Source organism: Syngnathoides biaculeatus, chromosome 14 (genome assembly GCF_019802595.1).
Source record: "Syngnathoides biaculeatus isolate LvHL_M chromosome 14, ASM1980259v1, whole genome shotgun sequence".
Classification (NCBI taxonomy): domain Eukaryota; kingdom Metazoa; phylum Chordata; class Actinopteri; order Syngnathiformes; family Syngnathidae; genus Syngnathoides; species Syngnathoides biaculeatus.
Genome location: NC_084653.1, coordinates 19,350,873 through 19,371,420, shown reverse-complemented (window position 1 = coordinate 19,371,420; position 20,548 = coordinate 19,350,873). Strand labels below are relative to the sequence as shown.

The window sequence follows — 20,548 nt, the reverse complement described above, 5'->3', positions numbered from 1 at the left end:
GGGGAGGTCTCTTCAAAATGGATAAAAAGATGCCAGGAGGCCAAAATTTGCCAAACGCAGGTGGGAAAATGTGCTATGGTCCAGTGCAACCGAAGTTGAAATTTCTGGACGTAATTCCAAAAGGTATGTTTGGGGCAAACAATATCATACCTACGAAGAAGCCTTGCGGTGGAAGCATCAAACTTTGGGGCTGTTTTTTTTTTTTTTTTTCATTTTTCTCCATCATGAATTGAGGCTTTAGTCAAGAATTATGAGCAATTCCACAACTAATAAAAGGGGCTCCTGTGAGTTGACATGAATTGACAGCCTGTTCCAACAGCTGCGCTTTTTCACTTGTACCTTTTGACCATTTTTTCTTTTTTTTTTTTTGTCATGTATTGTTAGTTGCATGTTGTGCTAAACATTTTGGACTGTTTCAAGCGTTTTTGGGCTGTGACATTCGTTGGCGCAGAGGATCAGCACGTGGAGTTTCCACGTTTACCGGAAGCCTGTTTACCACAGCTCGATTAGTTTCTCCCATATTTTCCACAAACTTTTTTTTCCACATTGCGCTGTGCCGTTAACAGTTTACACTTTTGCAGGCTTTTGATTGTGGTATTTTATTGAGCAAGAAATTATGGTGTTGTTGGGAATTTTACTATGAATGCGAGGAGCTCAGCCCCAGTGTGTAGCCGCTGTGACGGTCTGAGCGCTCCCCCGTGCTGAAAAGTCTCCTTGTGATGAATGCGCATGCTTTACCAACAGGGGAACTCGGGGTACGTAGCAGACACTTACTCGTAAATCCCCCGGTGTCATAGTTCCCCTTCTTCCACAGAGAGGTAACTAACATACTATAACCTAACCTTAAAACAAAAGTTGATAAAAAGATATACACATATATGTACCTTCGCTGTGTTTGTCTTCCTGAGACGTCCATAGCGAACATGAACACTCGGCGACAAGTTGTCGAATGGCACATGTTGAAGCATGGATGGGGATGTTTCAGACTTGCCCGAAGTCTACAAAAATATACGCGCATGCGCGTTAATCACAAGAAGACTTCTCAGCACCGGGAACGCTCAGACCGTCACGCCGGCCGACGTCCATTTCACGACGATGGCATCCTGGAGGAGATACAAAGAGAGATGAGAGAAGACTAAGTGGGACAGGAGACCCTTCTGAATGTATGCTGCTCGCGAAAGCTCAAACTCTCGGGTGTTACAAAACTGCAGTTGTTTGTTTACATTCAAGCATGAGTGACTTAATGTGTGCTGCGATCTTGAGAGTAGAATTTCAGTGGACCCTCCACAGACATCTCTGATCCTGCCATCGTCATAGCGGCCGTTGGAGACCTCAGTTTTGCTCATGTCTGTCACCCACTACCGGCTTCACAAATCATGTACAACAAGAGGGACTAAAACACTGCACCTCCTTCCTGTGTGCCAAATACTAATTCAAAAGGAGCTGTTGTGTATTTTAATGATCAAATATTTGATGTAGTTATTATGTTATTATTTTATGTTTTATGTACCGTGCTGCAGTTGTGAGCGCAATCGGAGCGAAGTTAAGTTGAGGGATCAAAATTCCTGCCATGGGGGAGCACCTGCAGGGTTCAACTCGTCCAGCTTTTTGAACACTTGAATGAGAATTCTTTTGAAATGAACATGCATTCATACAGACTTGGTCACTATAATTTAAACCCCGGTCCTCAGAAGTGTGAGGCCAACACTCTTTGGAACTCCCTTTGGCGTTAATTGATATTGTGCAAGGGGGCGGTTAGTTAACGGGTTCACATAACATTATTTTGGTTGCACAATGACTTTCGTACTGGGTCACGATTTGTCTTGTAACGTGTGTGTGCGGGTCATTTTGATTTACAAAAAAAAAACGGATATGCAACATGTTCCAGAAAATCATCCGCGCTTGTAACGCCGCTTATATAAAAGCGTTACATAAAAACAATGCAGCCGAGCCCAACGCGGGAAGCCGCTTGTCATCATTTTGGGATGATCCTAGCACAAATGTTTGCCATGTTGAAATATTCATGCCCTCGTGTGAATACGATGTGTGATCCATATGAGTAAATATGCATACACGTCTGTGTCATCATGTGCCTTGTGAGTGGCATTCGCACGGAGGTGACGGGACTGGAGAGGAGTTATACAACAACACTCGCACCTTATATAAGTGGGACGAGCAGCGGGCCAATGGGGGGCGTCGTCGCCCGTCATGTGATGCGTCTTAGCCAATGGGACGCCATCAAACTGCAGCCAGCGAACCTAAACAACAGCAGCAACAAACACTGGCAGCGAGCGGAGCTGGTCGACGTTTTTAGCTGCCCGGGCCAAACGACAAGAATATCTGACTTTTCGTTTTGGTTGAGCCACAAAGGAGGACGTTTTTTTTTTTTATTATTTGCATTCGTGTAAACGTTTGGATTAGGGTTTGGGTTTGTTTGTGAAAGTGGCTGTTAGTGTGTGTGGGCGGCTCGGTCGACGTTAGCTTGATGTTAACGTGTTGCTAACTTGACTCGTATTTAAAAAAAAAAAAAAAGACAACCGGCGGACGAGAGTTATTGTTATTTAGTAACTAAGGTTGCCGCACTTTAATTTATCGTCAAACTTGACTTGAGTCCCTCCACCCCACCGAGTGAGGTGGATATTTAAGCTACTTATTCGCTATACTGCACCCGGTTTATTTAACGCGTTAAAAAAAAATCATCTGGTGTGTTGAATCCAGGATGAATCCAAATCCACTCCCAATGGCGAGTGCACGATCACATTCGGGTGTTTGCTTGGACGGCAGAGAGTTACGATTAGTCCTTTCGTAACTCGTATTTGTGTGTGTTTTTTTTAATTTAAATTGTTAAATAGTGACTTTATTGTACTTTTTTTTTAATTAATCATGGAGGTTGAGTTGCTACTCCACCCGCTTTCGCACCCTTCCGCTCCGGGCATCTGCCCCGAGATGCTGGAGGTCGCGGCGGAGGCGAGCCGTGCCGGAGATTTTAGTTTGGCCGCCGAGATCTACAGCTCGCAGCTGGCCGACCTCCAGCAACCGGACAGGGGCTTGTGCCTCCGCAAAGCTGACTCCCTGGTACGCGCCGGGAGGATCTCCGAGGCGCTGGACTCGTACTGCGCCGCGGCCAGCCTCGGCAAGTTGCGGCCGGAGGAGCTGCCGCTGCTGGTGGACAGCATCGCCCGGAGCCTCCGAGAGAAGGAGCCGGGCCTCCGGAGCACCAGCGGCGGGGAGGAAAGCGAGGAGGCCGATGGGGAAAGCAGCGAAGACGACCCTCTGGACTTGTTTTCCTGCGGATTGTGCCGGTGCCTGCTCCACGAACCTTCCACGGTGGAGTGCGGGCACACGTTCTGCAAACGCTGCCTGGATGCCGAAGCGGTGACGGACTGCGTGCACTGCAAGAGAGGCCTCACGCGGAAGGAGGCTCTCCCGAACGGCCGCCGGCTAGACGTGGTGCTCGGCGGCCTTCTAGACAAACTCTTCGCCACCGAGAGCCAAGCACGCCGCCTGTGGATCGAGGGCGAGGCGCTGTGGCAGGGCCGGAACCTGACAGAGGCCCTGGAGAAATACGACGAGGCGGTGGAATTGGGTGAGAAAAAAACAAAAACTTTTTAGTGCTTATTTTTCCATTTTATTGTATTTGTTTGGGCAACAGGTGACCTACTTTTACCTAGTTCAATTCAGGGTGTTACCAGCTGGTGGCGTTAGTGTATCTCCACGCTCACGGGTCACGTTATATCACTAGACCTCGTTCGGTAACGAGCACACATTTTAAATAGTACTGCATGACCACAGAGAGGATTCAAAAAATGCGTTCCATGCTTACAATACAGAATACAAAATGATGTAAAAATACATTTTCGTAATTCCTTAACTGTCAAAGGGATACGTTTTCCAAATATTTCTCTGAATTTTATCCCTTCAAATGCTAGGTATGTTATTTAATCAAACCAAAATGACTATTTCTATAATTAGTAGAATGAGGGGAATTTGTACCTTTTTCGGATCAAGTCATGCACCATTTAAAAGAAAATGAGTAAAAATTGACGTTTTTATGCATTGCAAAACGATAAAGCATTTTCCTTCTGTTGGCCACTTTTATGAGGAAAAAAAAAGTGTACCCTGAACACGTCCTGATGAATTCATTTATATCATCAACTCAGTAAATTCAACAGAATTCTCTCCAGGGAGGTTCACAAGGTCTAAATATATATTACAATCATATCATCATCCAGAAATATTTACGTATTCTTCCTTTTCTTGAATCCCTGAATCAAATAATAACTTTCATATTCACAATATTATCCCTTTAAATGTGAAGTTAATTATATGAGCAAAGGGAAAAGCAGATAATTGCAGCATTTACTTTTTTATTTAAAAAAAAACCACATCTAGTTGTGTATTAGTCCCGTTTATGTAATTACATATACCTTTTGTGTTTTAAAAATGCCACTTTAAAATCTCTGATTTTAATCTCTCCCATTACATTATCAACACATTATTTAGAATTAAAATAACGATGCACCAAGATTGACTTTCTTGCAGGTGGCCAACTCATGAAAAAAAATAATTAAAAAATTGACCCCAATATTGGCAAATTGAATCTTATTTATATTTGTAGAAGGGGTTTCACAAAGTGGGTCACCTGTTGGTTAAAATACAAAATCAACAACAGTTTTGTGTTAATATGAGTATTTACAGGGAAACCTTCCCAAGCAGTGCAATATATGCAATATTGACATAATACAACAGTGTAGCGTTGTAGCATAAATGTCATTATTTGCCATCCTCGTACCTCGTCCGTGCGTAATTGGATGCCTCGTGCATGAGACATTAGTGTTTCATAAGTGCCAGCATGTTGGGTAACATTGAGGTCACGGTTATGGAAATGATATGTAACGAAGCCAAGCTGGACGGTGAGTCACACGTGGGCTCGCGAAAGTTCACTTTGTCCAAGCAGGAACAGAACACACTGAAACTGAGCTGTCAGGATGGGAGTGATTCATACCAGGGTGCAGTTGCTTTTTAAAAGTTCACATTACTTTTAAAAACTAATACCACTTGAAATCAAGTAGGTGACTATCACGCTGCAATGCATTAAAAGTTGAAATGCAATTTTTTGGTAGATGGCAGATGAGAAGGAAACTAGCAAGAGATTATCCATCAGGATTTATGTGTGGAACTTGCAGCAAATTGAGACACACTTTCAATCCTTTCAAGATGGTTATCTTATTTTATTTTGCTAATCCCTAACAAAACAGCAGAGTATAAGGAGGGGAAACTGGCGAACAAAAGGAAAATCAGTGACAGTGTCAACTACTGGACTCTGTTTCAGGCTCATGCTTGTGTTCCAAAGAGCAGGTTTGTTCATTTGTTTAGCTCAATATGTGTAACACTAGTATGAGAAAACATACCTCATGTAAACTTCACAGTGTTTCATTTATAACCAAACTTTGGAGCCCGCTATGAGACCTTAATTACAGATGTTTTTCCAAGGATACCTTCATCATTCTAAAACCAATTAAACAGCTCTAGCTCGAGGAAAAACATGGCCCAACAATGACATCAAAGGTGAAATACTGTAATATAAATAAAACAAGTTGTTGCTTTCTATTTCATGTTATTGTAAAGCAATCCATACATTTAAGTAGACTCATAGTCAATTAGAAAACATAGTACAATATTAGATCACTGGATTCATTTTTGGCTCAAAACTTACTGAATTGATTTCCAGCCACTGAATCGTTTCTAAATGAACCAATATCGTCCTATCGAGTCAGCAGCCCTGAATTGTGAACTATCTAACTTCATATCTTTGCTTAATCCAATTGTTAATATATGTATGTATGTATATACATGCTCACAGATTTATTGGAAAAATTAATCTTAATATAGACTAATCTTACAAAAATCAAGGTATTACAATTGCACGCAAAATTGCATTGTTTCGAACAACAAATAAATGGCTAAATTGTTAAAACTATTTTGACTGCACTGACAGTCCAACAATCACAAAATAAAAATAAGAGCAGTCCCCAAATTTTGTAGTTCCACTGACTGACATATTTTTCATGTACAAATTTTCTAAGGCACGGCATAGAAAAAAATATGGAAAATATCATTTCGAGTTAGGCTTTAACGAGCCAGTCTTATATCGCCACAGACTTTTCATATATACTTACATACAAATTTTCTAAGGCACGGCATGGAAAAAAATATGGAAAATATCATTTCGAGTTAGGCTTTAACGAGCCAGTCTTATATCGCCACAGTCTAGCATGTTGTAAGTTTCTGCTTTAGTACTGACAAACACTTATTCAGCTTTGTTTCATCATTGTATTTACTCATTTCCCATCTCATTCCAACAGGCATTACTGCAGTAACATGCACTATGTGTCCTCCTAACGTAGCTTCAAAGATGAATAAAGTTCTCGCTGGCACACAGTCGTTGTTGCATTATTGGACATAATCTGGCAACAAAGCTGCTACAGAGGCGGTGATGATTAGAGGCTTGACTTAGTGGCGCGATGATCCGCTACCGTGACTTCGTTGCCAGGCACCTCTGTTCCGGATTTTCCACGTCTGCATTTGTGACGCTAGCTAGCCAGCCTTGCTAATCGGGGCGTAGTCCTGGCCGCGGAGCACAGTTTTGTGTCGCATTTTGCATACATTAGTGGACATTGGATAGTCTGGTGACTAGTCACGCAGACCTCTAAGTCAAACTGACATAGAGCTTTTCCTGTGTATGTACAGTCTGAGCTTGCTTTTTTTTTTGGGGGGGGGGGGGGTAATTTCATCATCTTGTGTAAGTTTCCGTTTACTTGGGGCCCAGCTCAAGTCAATCCTATGTAGGGAAATATGAACGACTTGGAAGCCATTTTATGCTACACAAATGGCCAAGCGTGTGTTTACGACACTGATTCGTCATTTGCCTGGCAAAAGGCACAGCAATGGTGGCAGCGAGCAAGGAAGCAATCACGCCGGTGGCCTTGGCGACACTTGCCGTGACATACAACGCCTCCTGTCGTTTTACTCGTGCCACATGCCAGTCGCAGACGTCACTGCTCATTCATCAAATGACAGTCTTGCAGGAATGAGTATCGCAGAAAGCTGTTTTTTTTTTTTAAGTCTTCTCCATGGAGCAATTCAATACCACAGTAAAGCATTATGGCGCGATAGAATTACCATTTCAAGCAGGCCATTGTGCAACAAAATTGATGTCATTCACTTTCATACACCCATGCGTGACACAAGGGCAGAGCAAATCACCTTTTTGATTTTAATGTCAAAGAAAAGCAAGTGACGTGGTTTTTTTTTTTTTTTGTCTCCTGTGATTTGCTTTAGTTCTCCTGATGATAGCAAACAAGCGTTAACATCAATTTTCTACACCCCTTATCCTCACTAGGGTCACGGGTATGTTGGTGTGTATCCCAGCTAGCTCCGGGAAGAGGTGGGGTACACCTTGAACTGGTTGCCAGCCAGTTGTTTGACACACAAACGAGCAATCATTCTAACTCATACATACGGACAGTTTAGAGTCTTCAACAAACCGACCGTGCACATTTTTTGGGATGTGGGAGGAAACCGGAGTACCCGGAGAAAACCCACAAAGGCATGGATAGACCGTGCAAACTCCCCACAGCATTCCTGAGCATTAACTTGCATAATTTTCCACAGATATAGTGGAAAGGGTCTATTTCCCCCTCCACCCCAACTTGCCCCCTTTGCAGACATTGTGGAAAAGAACGTGTTCCTTTTGGGGAAGTCAGGTTTTGGTAGAAAGATATCATTTTCAACAGAAACAGTCCATGTACGCTACTGTTCACAAATTTTGTCGCCATGACAATTTAATGTTTTCAAAGGTTGGGTTGTCATTTATTAAAAATGTCCTCATTTTTAAAAGAAAAATTGAAATCAAAACAACAAATGTCTTTCATTAGCTATACTGATAGGATTGAGTGTGCTGCTGTTTTTTGGTCCTTCCCCTCCACGTGTAGCCTGTATGTCACGTTATGCTGACTGGCCTACTTATGTTGTCTACTTGACCTGACTTAGTATAAATGGTGTGTTTGTGTGTGTGTGCAGCGCCATCCTCAGGCCGCCTCCTGTGCCAGCGGGCTGAGCTACACATGGAGATGAGTAACGTGGGTCGGGCGGTCCAGGACGCCAGCAGCCTGTGCCAAATTAAACCTCTCTGGCCAAAGGTGAGTTTGGTGGTGGCAGAATCCAGTTGTATCTTTATGAACCTTTAACAAAAGTATTTCGCTCTTTGTCCGAATGTTAGCACGTGATAGATAAAAGACAAAAGGGAACATGCTTTTTTTTTTTTTTACTAAGTAGAGATTTTATTTTTGTTTCATTTTCCTCTTTTTGGTCATTTTTGTGTTTATTTAATCCAGTGGTTCTCAACTGTGGTCACCGGCAATGACCTTTTTTTTTAGCATAGTTATGGCCCACTTGTATAGACGTTAATAACTATAACAACTAATAATAACTCACAGTTCTGAGGTCCCGGGTTCGATCCCAGACCCGCCGGTGTTGAGTTTAAATGTTCTCCCCGTGCCTGCGTGGGTTTTCTCCGGGCACTCTTGTTTCCTCCCACATCCCCAAAACATGCAACATTAATTGGACACTCTAAATTGCCCATAGTTATGATTGTGAGTGCAAGTGTTATTTGTCTCCATGAGCCCTGCGATTGGCTGGCAGCCACTTCAGGGTGTACCTGGCCTCCTCCCCGTTGACAGCTGGGATAGGCTCCAGCACTCCCCGCGACCCTCATGAGGATAAGCGGCAAAGAAAATGGATGGATGGATGGATAGCTGTCAGACCCACCCAAAATGGTCAGTGACCCACTTTTGAGTCCCATGCAACTAGTTTAGACTTTCCCCATTTATTTTTTTTCCATTGTTTAAAAAATGATTGTTGATTTTCTTTACTTTTTTCAACAATTTTATTTAGTATTTTTTTTTTGTTTTTCTCTTTTTTTTACTTTGTGGTTTTCCCTTTTCCCAATTTCTTTTTCCTGATTGTTGTACTTTTATTTTTCTTTATTTTTATTAATTTTGTATTTTTATTTTTTTATTAATATTTGGTATATTTTCCATTTGATGGTTTATTTTGCATTTGTTCAACTTATTCTGTTGAATTCTTTTGTTCTCATATTTTCAACCCTATTTTTGTACCTTATTTCAAATGTAACATTTTTTGTACACCCAATCAGACTGCATTTAATTTTTTATTTTTTAATGTAACTTTTTCACCCTCATTTTAGTAGGTTTTAAATTCTCATTTTATACTTTGTTTATTTTTGTGATTGAAAATATGTAAGACGGGGGAGTTGTAGCCTTTTTTTTTGTTTGTTTGTTTTTTTTTAAATCCAGAGGCGTGGTGTGCACTTTCATAATTGGCCAAAATGCCCAACAAAATTATTCCTTTTTAATACAGTTGGTCATGTAAACACAATGATTTCAAAATATGTCATTTGTTTGTCTTTGTGTTCGCAGGCTCACTACCTAAAGGCCACCACACTAAGCAAAGCGTCACGCAACGATGAGGCCCTCCAGGAGTACTTTCTGTGTGTGGCTCTCAAACCCAACTGGACAAAAGTCAGACTTGAGGCCCAGAAGGCAAGCCCGGCGCGTGTCAATTTGTTGTCATGTAGCTGTTCCGCCGGCCATACTCAAGTGTTTGCTTTTGCGCAGGTTCTCGCTGAGCTCTTCTCCTCAGTGTTTGAGAACCAAGACATGCCCACACCACTTCATCCCCTCCAGGGCGGGGTGGCCTCGCGCCCCTTCAAGGCCCCCGTCCTGCTGAGGACCCTGAGACCCCTCGCGCAGAAGCCCGCTTCATCCCCGCAGGTAAAAATCAAAACAAGCAAAAAACATTTTGAAGTGTACTAAGTAATATTGTACATTATATAGTGGTACCTTGGCTTGATAGGTTTTTTTCGAGATACCATAACTCATTTGATTTATTTTTATTTATTTTCTTAAGCTGGCTGGCTATGGTTGCAGCGATCTTCACATCAAGCAGGAGTTTTGTAAATCGTGATCAGTTCTTCAAAAAAATGGGCTTTAAGCATAGTAAAGCCACACCCAGATGAGGGTCACTGTCAAACTAAAGCCGATTGGCCGATCAGCATAGCGTGCTAATTATCGTCCAATAATGATCAAACAGATGAGATTGGGGTAAAGTCTATTTTTTTTGGAGGTGCTTGATTGGATTTTTGGCATTATTTCTAATGGGTGAAGATGATTTTTGAGTGTTTTATGTTACGAGCGTGGTCATGGAGTTAATTAATCATTAAACAAAAATTAAGCCAAGGCACCACACTAGCGTCCTTTTTTATGTGGTTAAAACGTTGTTCTGGCCTTGCATTATAGGTTTCTGCGCAGGATTCTGACTCGAGCGTGACAGTAAGCGCCTTGAAAGGAGAGTTGTCTTCCAGAGCGTGGGAGTCTTGTGATCCGCTGCCTGAGGGAAGCGGCACCAGCAACAAGAGCCTGGCCGACGTTCTGGGTTCTGTACCGCCAGCGCCACCCTTTGGCCTTAAGAGAAAGCAGAGTGATGATGGATGCTTCAGTCCTCCTGCCAAGATGCTCAAACCAGGTTGGTAACACATCAGATTAATACATAATAATATCATGAATACACAAATTGAAATCTCAAGAAATATACACAAGCTGTGCCAAACCATATGCCGTTGATATATACTGCACGTACTGGTACGTTGTGAAGTTAGATATTCACAAAGAAAGACTTTATAAATATTTACTGTAATTTCCGGCCTACAAGCCGCGACTTTTTTCACACGCTTTCAACCCTGCGGTTTATGCGGTGATGCGGCTAATTTGTGCATTTTTTTTTCTAACGGCCACAAGGGGGCACTCGAGCGGAAACGGTAAGAATGAGACTGGTGGAATATATGTGCCGAGGACGTGACTTTTACCGGTCCTGTTAGCGCTGGCATACCTCAGAAAAGGAAGACCTCCACATGTGGCCAATTTTTGTGAACGTTTTTTATATTCATTAAATTAAAAATATATATTTTGCGTTTGTGCGTGTCGTGCTGCGTACAAAAACTAGCGCTCTCTTCTACACACGCTAGAGGTAGATTTATCTTCTTCTCTGGGCAATTGAGGTAGATTCTACATCTTCTGCGCACAATTTAGGTAGATTCTTCCTCAACATGAATAAAGTCTTCTACTTCTCCACATTAGAGGCATTGGCACTTGGGGCAAAGGGTCAAATGGTTGTCTCGGCTTTCTCTTCTGTAGGTGAGTCGAGCAGCGTCAAGATGGCGACAGCACGCACGGGGAGAGTGGTGCCCGCTGAGCTGTTGGACAGTGGCGACATGGAGTGTTCGCTCTGTATGAGGTGAGAGTCGAGTATGGTTAAGGTGACGGGGGGATAAATTCACATTTCCTTCCCTAATGTCGTCGTCTTCTTCCAGGTTGTTCTACGAGCCGGTGGCCACACCCTGTGGACACACTTTTTGCCTCAAGTGTCTCGAGCGCTGCCTGGACCACAACCCCAACTGCCCTCTGTGCAAGGAGAACCTCTCAGAGGTGAGTATTACCATTTTAGGGTGATGTTGGAGATTTTGTTCGTATTTTCATTTTATAAAACAAACATAATGAAAATTTGAAGCGCTGAAATTATAGAAGTAACAATAAGCTTTCTCTTTAATCAGTGAATCACCGTTTTTTTTGCAGACTCATGCACATTGAGTTTCTTTTGTGCATTTGTTAGTTACTTGGCACTTTATCTTAACCATCGGGAAACTTGGTTGGCAGTATATTGCTATTACTGCCAGAGCTAGTTTTCCAAAGATTGTTTGCACTCAAAGAATTAACTTTGAATAATAGCCATCTTCGAAAAACTAGCTCTAGCTCTAGAGTGCTAGCCAAAGTAGAGCATTTTGAATCATGTTTTAAGGCTTACAGATTATTTGTTTTGTAAACACAGACACGGCCAAATTAAAGATTACCGTTTTTTTCCGCACTATAAGGCGGACCTCCAATGAATGGCCTATTTTAAAAAGTTTCCCACGTATAAGGCGCATAGAATAAACCCTACAGTGGAGGCTTGGGTTACATTATGCATCCATTAGATGGCGCTGCACTAAAGGCTCAAGATTGATCCATATATAAGGCGCACCGGATTATAAGGTGAACTTTTGGCTTTTGAGAAAATGAAAGGCTTTTAGGTGCACCTTATCGTGCGGAAAATACTGTAATCTGTTCTTTTATCAGGAGAAAAAAAAGATTGTTTCTACCTTTTTCCTTTTATTATTAGAAAAGTAGAGGCCCCAGAGCTCAGTGGTTCGACCATTGGTTTGGTAAGCCGGGGGTCGTGAGTTTCTCACTGCACCTCCGCTCCCCAAGAGGGGTTGCATCAGGAAGGGCATCCAGCGTAAAAAGTGTGCCAAACAAATATGAACGTTCATCTGAGATGACACACTGTGGCGAGCCCTAACGGGACAAGCCGAAAGAAAAGTAGTAGATTTAGAAAATTTGTGTACACCTAAGTAAAAGAGTTGGGCATAACCATTGCGAAAAGTTGGTCTCAAGACCAGCCACCATTTTAGGGTCATTATGCCCCCTTTACACATCTTGAATCATAACTCATTAGTCTTTTGTTGAAAGTTCAGTCCCCAGAGCCAGTTTCAAGTTTGCAACGTGGATTTTGATAGACATGTCTGATCCACAAAAGTGTCTTTTAGAATCCCATGCCCTAAAAAGTACACATGGAGTCCATGTTTTTCATTTGAAAAGGTTCTTTGGGGATAGTTGTAGCAATTTCCAGGTATTGTTCTACTTTTTAAAAATTGATCCCCAAAATCAAGATGAACTTGGTTGTGTCTACCTATCATGAGTACACCCATTAAAATGTCGCTAGAAGCCAAGCGTGAAAAGAAAGTCTGCCGTTTTGGTTGGAAGTTGGCATTGTTTGCTCAGTTATGGCAATTTCCAGGACTACTTCAAAGGTACTCAAGATTTATATGTATGTGAGCAACAATTTATAGCTGCCGCATGTCACCCACGACAGTTCTTGGCCACCCGAGGCTACAACAAGACGCTGCTGATGGAGGAGGTGCTGCAGCGCTACCTCACCAACGAGCTGGCGGAGAGGAAGAAGATTCACGAGGAGGAAATGAAGGAGCTCTCCAAGTGAGTTTGAACAGGTGGCGCTGTAAACACACTCGGGACAACGTAATCCTTGCGACTCACTCCCAAAATGTACTCGCGCTCCAGCTTGAACCAGGAAGTGCCCATCTTCGTTTGCACCATGGCCTTCCCCACAATCCCCTGCCCGCTGCACGTGTTCGAGCCGCGGTACCGCCTCATGATTCGGCGCTCCATGGAGACGGGCACCAAGCAGTTTGGCATGTGCATCGCCGACGAACTCAAAGGCTTCGCCGACTACGGCTGCATGCTACAGGTGAACGGCACTCGCTTCCTCCCAGCAATATTTTCCCAATGAATTCACCTCCAGAAAAAATTTACAATCAAAGTTTTTAATTTTTTAATCTCTAACATAATTAAATTATAAACAATAGCATGAATGAGGGATTTAGTATTTTTATTGTTGCTATTGCTATTTAACACATATTTTAATACTTGTATTCTATTTTTAAAATTCAAGTTTTTAATTCAGCTTTTTTAAATGATGAATATTTTTAGTAAATTAAAACATTTTTCTGCTGTAATTAAAGTTGAATTTAAGGGTAATTATTTTCTTTTTTGAAAATTGTTTCCTAAAGATATAAATAATAAAACAAACAAAATATAATTTTGAATATAATTAAAATTACATTCCAGAAAATATTGGACACAAATTAATGTTAATTATTTGCTTTAATCTGTTTTTTTTCTCAAATAAGATGGATGAAATAGGTATTCATTTATGTAAGCAAATAATGTTAATTGATTTATTTTAAATAATGCAAGGAACAAGTCCTTGTAAATATTCCCATAAATTAATATGAATAAATAACTTTCTTTATTCATTGAACTTTAATAAAAGTTGGACATTCAAAATACGTCTTCACTCTCCTTAATGGCTTACTTGAGTAATTGCAAGTGATACAATAAATCAATTCTATCAATATTTTTTAACCAGTATTAGTAAGTACAATACTTACTCATTTGCCTTTGAAATAAAAAAGGGAATACATTTTAGCTCAATTATGCATAGAATTAAAACAGTAAGCACATTTTTTATTCGTGTCTCCATTTATTTTACCTACATCCACCCATCCATTTTCATAGCCGCTTATTCTCACAAGGGTCATCTTGACTTAACCTAATTAATCTACAAATGATCTGACCCATCTGTCAAGTTGGAAAAATCAAATGTGGCCCTTGAGCACAAACATTTTCCGACCCCCGATTTAGTGTTCCAAAACAAACTCAACGGGTTTGTCTGACCAGGTCCAAGATGTCAAGTTTTTCCCCGACGGGCGCTCAGTGGTGGAGACTGTCGGGGTGTCTCGCTTCAAAGTCTTAAGTCATGGCCAGAGAGATGGCTACCACACTGCCAAAATCGAGTATCTGGAAGACAAAAAGGTGGGCAAAGCAGGTCTGGACTGTCCCCCACAAACCCCCCCCTCAAAAAAGTTTACATTGAATCCAAATGTCTTGTCGTGCGCTACAGGTGGAAGGCGACGAGTTGGTGGAGCTGCTGAAGCTACATGACGCCGTCTACGAGCAGGCCAGCAACTGGTTCACGTCGCTCAAAGAAAACATGAAGACTCAAATCGTCGGTCACTTTGGTCAACTGCCCGGCAAAGATCCCGACCCCCAGGTGGGTTCTTCTCTGGACGAAAAAAGGGACAATTTTGAAAAGGGCCAAAGTGTCTTTTTTCTAAGATTGGTAGTAAAGAAGGCCAAAGGAACACAATTATTGTTGCGTTACATCTGATAGCTGTTTTCAACAAATTTTTGGGTGTGGAATCCAAATTTAATCTCAATTGTTCTCTCACATCAGGTTGTTGAACAAAGTGAGGATTAAGAAAATATATAACTTAAACACTAATCTTTACATTCCTGCGGTCGACAACTCCAACAGTTGCGACCGCAACTCAAATTAGCCTCGGGAACGTCACTCGACAACTGTTGCGGTCGTACCCATTCAGGCGGCAAAATTGAATGTAGCGTTTTGTATGTTTTGCGCAGGCGAGTGGCAGCGGCCCGGCTTGGTGCTGGTGGCTCCTGGCTGTGCTGCCGCTTGAGAACCGGGCCCAGCTCACCATCCTATCCATGAGCGCCCTGAAGGAGCGGCTCCTGGCCATCCGCAAGGTGCTCATCTTCGTCATGCGCAAGAGGCCGCGGTGACGAGGGATGTACGACGGGACCCTAATGAACATTTGCGCAAAACCCGCTGATCCAGTCACTTTTTTTTTTTTTTTTATGTCGTCTGCATCTTGTTTTTCTACAATTCCTGTTTGCTTAAATGCTGCGACTGTCGCTTCTTCTTATTCTTTTAATTCACGTCAACAATGGAAAACGAGCCCCCCTGTTCTCACTGACCCGGAGAGTAGTTGGTGACCGGATGTCGACTCGAGTCTCCACTGGTTGCGGAGATGTCTCCACAGAGTCCCCTGCAGTCGATATAATTAAAAACAAAAAGGTTTTCCTATAGGCTTAAATATTTTATTTTTTTATGTTTTATGTCACAAAACTCCAAGTCATCATCACCGCAATGTCTGTGAACATTTTTCTCAACGTCCTCTTCAACCTTTGACAGAATCGGAACAGTCACACCAACATTTTTGATTTTATGGATGTAACGCGTTTTCCTTCATGCGCATATATTTAAATAAAAATTACATTGAAAATAAATCCTAATGTTTTATGTCACAAAACTGCTAGTAGTCATAACCGCAATGTATGGACAGCGCAACCTATGCCCAAGTCAACCTCTGGAAGTATCAAAACAATCACCACAATATTTTGGATCTAATTGATGTACAGTATTTGGTCTTGGTGCTCAGTCAGCGGAACACAAACACAGATACATGTATAGTTATTTAAATCTGTACATTTATGGAAAATATTCAAGACACCCTTAAATTTTCCACTTGTTGTATTGCAGCCATTTGCTCAAAAAAGATTTCCCTCATTAATGTTCACACGGCACCCCATACTGACGGGAAAAAAAACAGAATTGTCGAAATTTTTGCAGATTTGTTACAAAAACTGAAATATCCGAGCCATACGTTTTCAGAGCCTTTGCTGCAGGCTTTTGAGCTAATACAGCCCTAAATCTTGGAACGATGCAAATGGTTTTTCCCACACCTGGATTTCGGGAATCCGCTGTCATTCCTCGCAGAGCCTCTCAACAGTTCTGTTAGGTTGGTTGATGAACGTAAGTGGACAATCTGAGATGCTCAATTGGGTTTAAGTCAGGGCTCTGGCTGAGCCATTCAAGAACAGCCATGGATCATTTCTTTCAGCTGCATGCTTAAATAAATGAGTGGCTTATCAGAAGGTGAACTTTGGGCCAAATCTTATGCCCTGAGTGCTCTGGAGATCCCCCTCCCCATATTTGGCCACAATATTATTTCATCCTCTCGATGCAGCTTTAAAACACCCCCACAGTTTCGTTGGCCCTCTCTGCCATGAAGGCCCGAATTGTGGAAGGCTGTAGTGATGCTTGATTTTCTAGTACCTATAGCATGGTCTCCCCCCCCAGGCATTCCAGTTTTCTCCCACATCCCGAAAATGTGCATTCATTGGAGACTTTGAGAGATTTGGGCCACATTGTAGTTACGGCTTCTGTCAAAGGGCCATTATGACTGAAACCATGAAAATCTTTAATTGATCCATCATATTTACACATTAAATGTATGAACGAGTTTTGGAATCAGAACTCAAGGGTAATGGGTTTTCCAACTATTGTTGATGTTTGGTAACCCAAAAATGGTTGCAATATCTCAAAGTCATCATTTTTGATATGACAGTTTGAAGTTTTGGTTCAAAATTGAACATAAAATCATGGAAGTTGATACAAGTGATTTGCCTTCGGGGGCCACATAAAATCATGTCGTGGGCCGCACCTGGCCCCCGGGCCTTGACTTTGACACCTGTGCTCTAAATTGGCCCAAAGTGTGATTGTGAGTGCGACTGTTGTCTGTATGTGCCCTGGGATTAATTTGCTGGGAACCAGTCCAGGGTGTACCCTGCCTCCTGCCCATTCATAGCTGGGATAGGCTCCAGCAATCTTGTGACCCTTGTGAGGATAAGTAGCTCAAAAAAAAACAGATGTGTGTATATATATATATATATATATATATATATATATATTCAAACACAAGATATTTTACTTTTAAATGGTCTGTGTTATAGTTTCTACCACAGCCCTTTTAGGTAGCGCATTAGCTCGAGAGAATGTTCCACCACTGAGGTGTCGCCATAGCAACCTACCATAATATTACGTGAAAACTTAAAAACAGGACTCTGATTTTCATTGTTTTCAGCTGCAACTGCGGCCAATTTAGGGCAGTAAACTAGCCTGGGGGACTGTACTTCACTCTACTACCGCAGTATTTCGGACAGTTTTTAATCTTGAATATTAATACAGGCCATTTATGATGTAATTGCTAGCGCAGCCCATTTAGGCACCACACGAGCCTTGGGAACCAAACTCCCCTACTTGGTGTTGTAGCATTACAGCTATAGCAATACTCATGTCTGAGTTTTAATAGAGTCCTATTTTGATTTTATTTTTCATTATATATTTTATATTATTACCGCGGTCTGTTGGGGGTGGGGTGGACCTCAATCTGTGTACATTACAACGCTGTAGCTATGTGCAGCTGTAACTTAAGCATTCTTCTATTTTCTGGCAACTATGTAGAGGAAAAAAAAGCAAAAACTGAAATGTACATAATCTTCCGCGTCGGGTTGATAGCATATCGGCGCCAACGTTAGTTGTTCTCAACTCGATCCGGACGGTGGCTTGTGGTGCATTTCGGTACCCTCCTCCGTCTCCTCGATAGTCTTGTAGTCCTACTTACTGTTGATGCTTGAATGTGAGTTGTCAGTGTTTATGTAACATGGAGGCCTTTTTCCACATCTCGTTGTGTGAGTGCATGCTCGCAGTACATTTACGCGCTTTTCTCGCCAGGCGTGTGATGTTTGCAGCAAACGTCCCGAATGTATCGGTAGCAGCATTTATCCTCTTTTAAACTCAAAAGAACTTAAAAATACATCAATTTGCACCCTTGTGGTCTGTCGGATGCGTGGGAATGAAAATTGTTGTTTATTTAATGCTAGAAAAAGAATATTTTAAAAAAAAAAAGTTAAAAGCAGGTGTGGTTTTCTGTATCGGTAGGGAACGTTCCGGTGAGAAAGGCTAAATGTACTTGTGTTGTTTTTCCTCTTCTCTTCTGTCCTTCCAAATGTTTGTGATCTCTCTCATTGGCGGAATTTACGACATGCTGCATTTCCCTGCGATTATTTGGAAAGGGAGACATTGTACTTACAGTATTTTATATTGACAATAAATAAAACCAAATGATGATTCTTCAGTTGTTTTTTTTTTTTTTAATATAATTATTTAAGAGTGTGGGACGGCACGGTGGATCAGCTGGTAAAGCGTTGGCCTCACAGTTCTGAGGTCCCGGGTTCAATACCGGCCCCGTTTGTATGGAGTTTCCATGTTCTCCCCGTGCCTGCGTGGGTTTCCTCTGGGCACTCTGGTTTCCTCCCACATCCCTAAAACATCCATCCATCCATCTTAGCCTCTTATCCTCACAATGGTCGCGGGGAGTGCTGGAGCCAATCCCAGCTGTCAACGGGCAGGAGGCGGGGTACACCCTGAGCTGGTTGCCAGCCAATTGCAGTGCACAGAGACAAACAGTCGCACTCACAATTACACTTAGGGGCAATTTGGAGTGTCCAATTAATGTTGCATGTTTTTGGGACTTTGGCACTCCGGTGAGTGCCCGGAGGAAACCCACGCAGGCACGGGGAGAACATGCAAACTCCACACAGGCGGGTCCGAGATTGAACCCGGGACCTCAGAACTGTGAGGCCAATGCATCAAATTCAATATCAGAGAATTGTTTCCAAAAAAAAGTGCAGTAATCAGTTTGAAAATTAAATATCCCATCTCTGTAGAGTATTTAACATAAGATTGGCTGAGGATTTGCAAACCATTGGATTCTATTTTTATTTACATTTTTTTCCCCCCAGAGTGTCACAATTTCATTGGAATTGCACTTTGCAAAATATTTGACAATGTTGCCATTTAATCTAGTACGGTGCATCAAGTACAGTTCATTTGTATATAACTTTAGAATAATACATCAGCATGAGATTTCTCAACAGTTGTTTCGTAAAATGATTATTTAATTTGGGTGAAGTACTTTTTAAATTCAAATAATTTATTACTAGTTTTTATTTTCACCTATTTAAGTGCTGTATTAGTGCTGAAAATACATATTGTTAGAATAATAAATATTCTTAATAAGAACACAATCTCTGCCTTGCTTTTGACAAACACTTACATCGACTACCCTATTGTATTTTATTTATTATTTTTTTTTTTAATTGAAAATTGCCCGCATACGTTCTTCAAATTTGTTGGTCCTTGAAGGGCCAAAGAAATTATGTCTCTTTCGAAGATAGATAGCAGGCTTCCTGTGTCCTCTCAGGCATGACTTCTTGAGATTATTATTATTATTTTTTTTTTTGTAGGTCTACTCATGATAGGCACTCATACATTTCAAGAAATAATTTTTACTTTGCCTAGCCTGAGTGATACCGTACCTTCGACGCGTATTAAAGTACCTGCACCTTACGGCCACAAGAGGTCAGTGTTTTCACACTTAATGTATCACGCATGGGACAGTAGACATGTTGCTGACGTTATTATCTGCTCTGCTACGATGTCTATACACACGAGTAATACATCGATATTCTATAAATAATTACCTGATTTTATTCACATCAATATGAATTGTTGCCATAATTTAGCAATGTATTGTGAGTTGTTCCCCAGTTCCCCTTTACCCGTGTCCTGTATACTGATGTATCTTGGATTTTTATTTTATTTATGTATTTGTTTGTTTCTGTTTTTAGATATACCAATTATTTCAAGATCACTATTGTGGCATTATCGATATTTTTGTCAAAATATCCTATAATACAGTCTGATGAATGTTACAAACCCCATTCATCAACTTTCTTTTGTTCCCCGTTTCATCTTGTTTTTTAAAAACAACCTTTTTACAGGCATCAATTTTAAAATGATTTTAAGTGGAAATAATTGTATTCTGATTTTATTTTGATAGCGTACAATGTGTCACAGGTATCAAACTCATGGCCCAGGGTCCAGATCCGGCCCACCGCTTCATTTTTATGCGGCATGCAAAAGCAAATTATGTTAAAAAAAATACCCAAATTGCGGATTGAATTCTCTTTTAATAGTTATCAATGTGTTGTCTATATGTAATAAAATGAGGAAAAGGCACTTAGAGGGAAACCATAACTATGTGGTGCTGCTCAGTGATTGAGAGCTGCTAGCTGCTAGCTAAGCAACA

General features: G+C 41.4%; 1 protein-coding gene across 1 annotated transcript; it reads left to right on the top strand.

Annotated features, from left to right (window-relative positions):
• The first annotated feature begins 2,221 nt into the window (after positions 1 to 2,221).
• lonrf2 (LON peptidase N-terminal domain and ring finger 2) lies at positions 2,222 to 17,266 on the top strand. Its single transcript, XM_061842015.1, has 12 exons — positions 2,222 to 3,586; positions 8,083 to 8,201; positions 9,501 to 9,623; positions 9,699 to 9,854; positions 10,380 to 10,605; positions 11,274 to 11,373; positions 11,450 to 11,564; positions 13,048 to 13,169; positions 13,254 to 13,440; positions 14,433 to 14,567; positions 14,656 to 14,805; positions 15,177 to 17,266. Exons 1-12 carry the CDS (start codon positions 2,884 to 2,886, stop codon positions 15,333 to 15,335), a joined length of 2,295 nt encoding a protein of 764 aa, XP_061697999.1. The 5' UTR covers positions 2,222 to 2,883; the 3' UTR covers positions 15,336 to 17,266.
• The last annotated feature ends 3,282 nt before the right edge of the window (positions 17,267 to 20,548 follow it).

Coding starts and splice junctions, on each gene's coding strand:
- lonrf2 (XM_061842015.1), top strand. CDS start 2,884: ATGGAGGTTGAGTTGCTACTCCACCCGCTTTCGCACCCTTCCGCTCCG. Junction 3,587..8,082: donor CGACGAGGCGGTGGAATTGG/GTGAGAAAAAAA, acceptor GTGTGTGTGCAG/CGCCATCCTCAGGCCGCCTC. Junction 9,624..9,698: donor TCAGACTTGAGGCCCAGAAG/GCAAGCCCGGCG, acceptor GCTTTTGCGCAG/GTTCTCGCTGAGCTCTTCTC.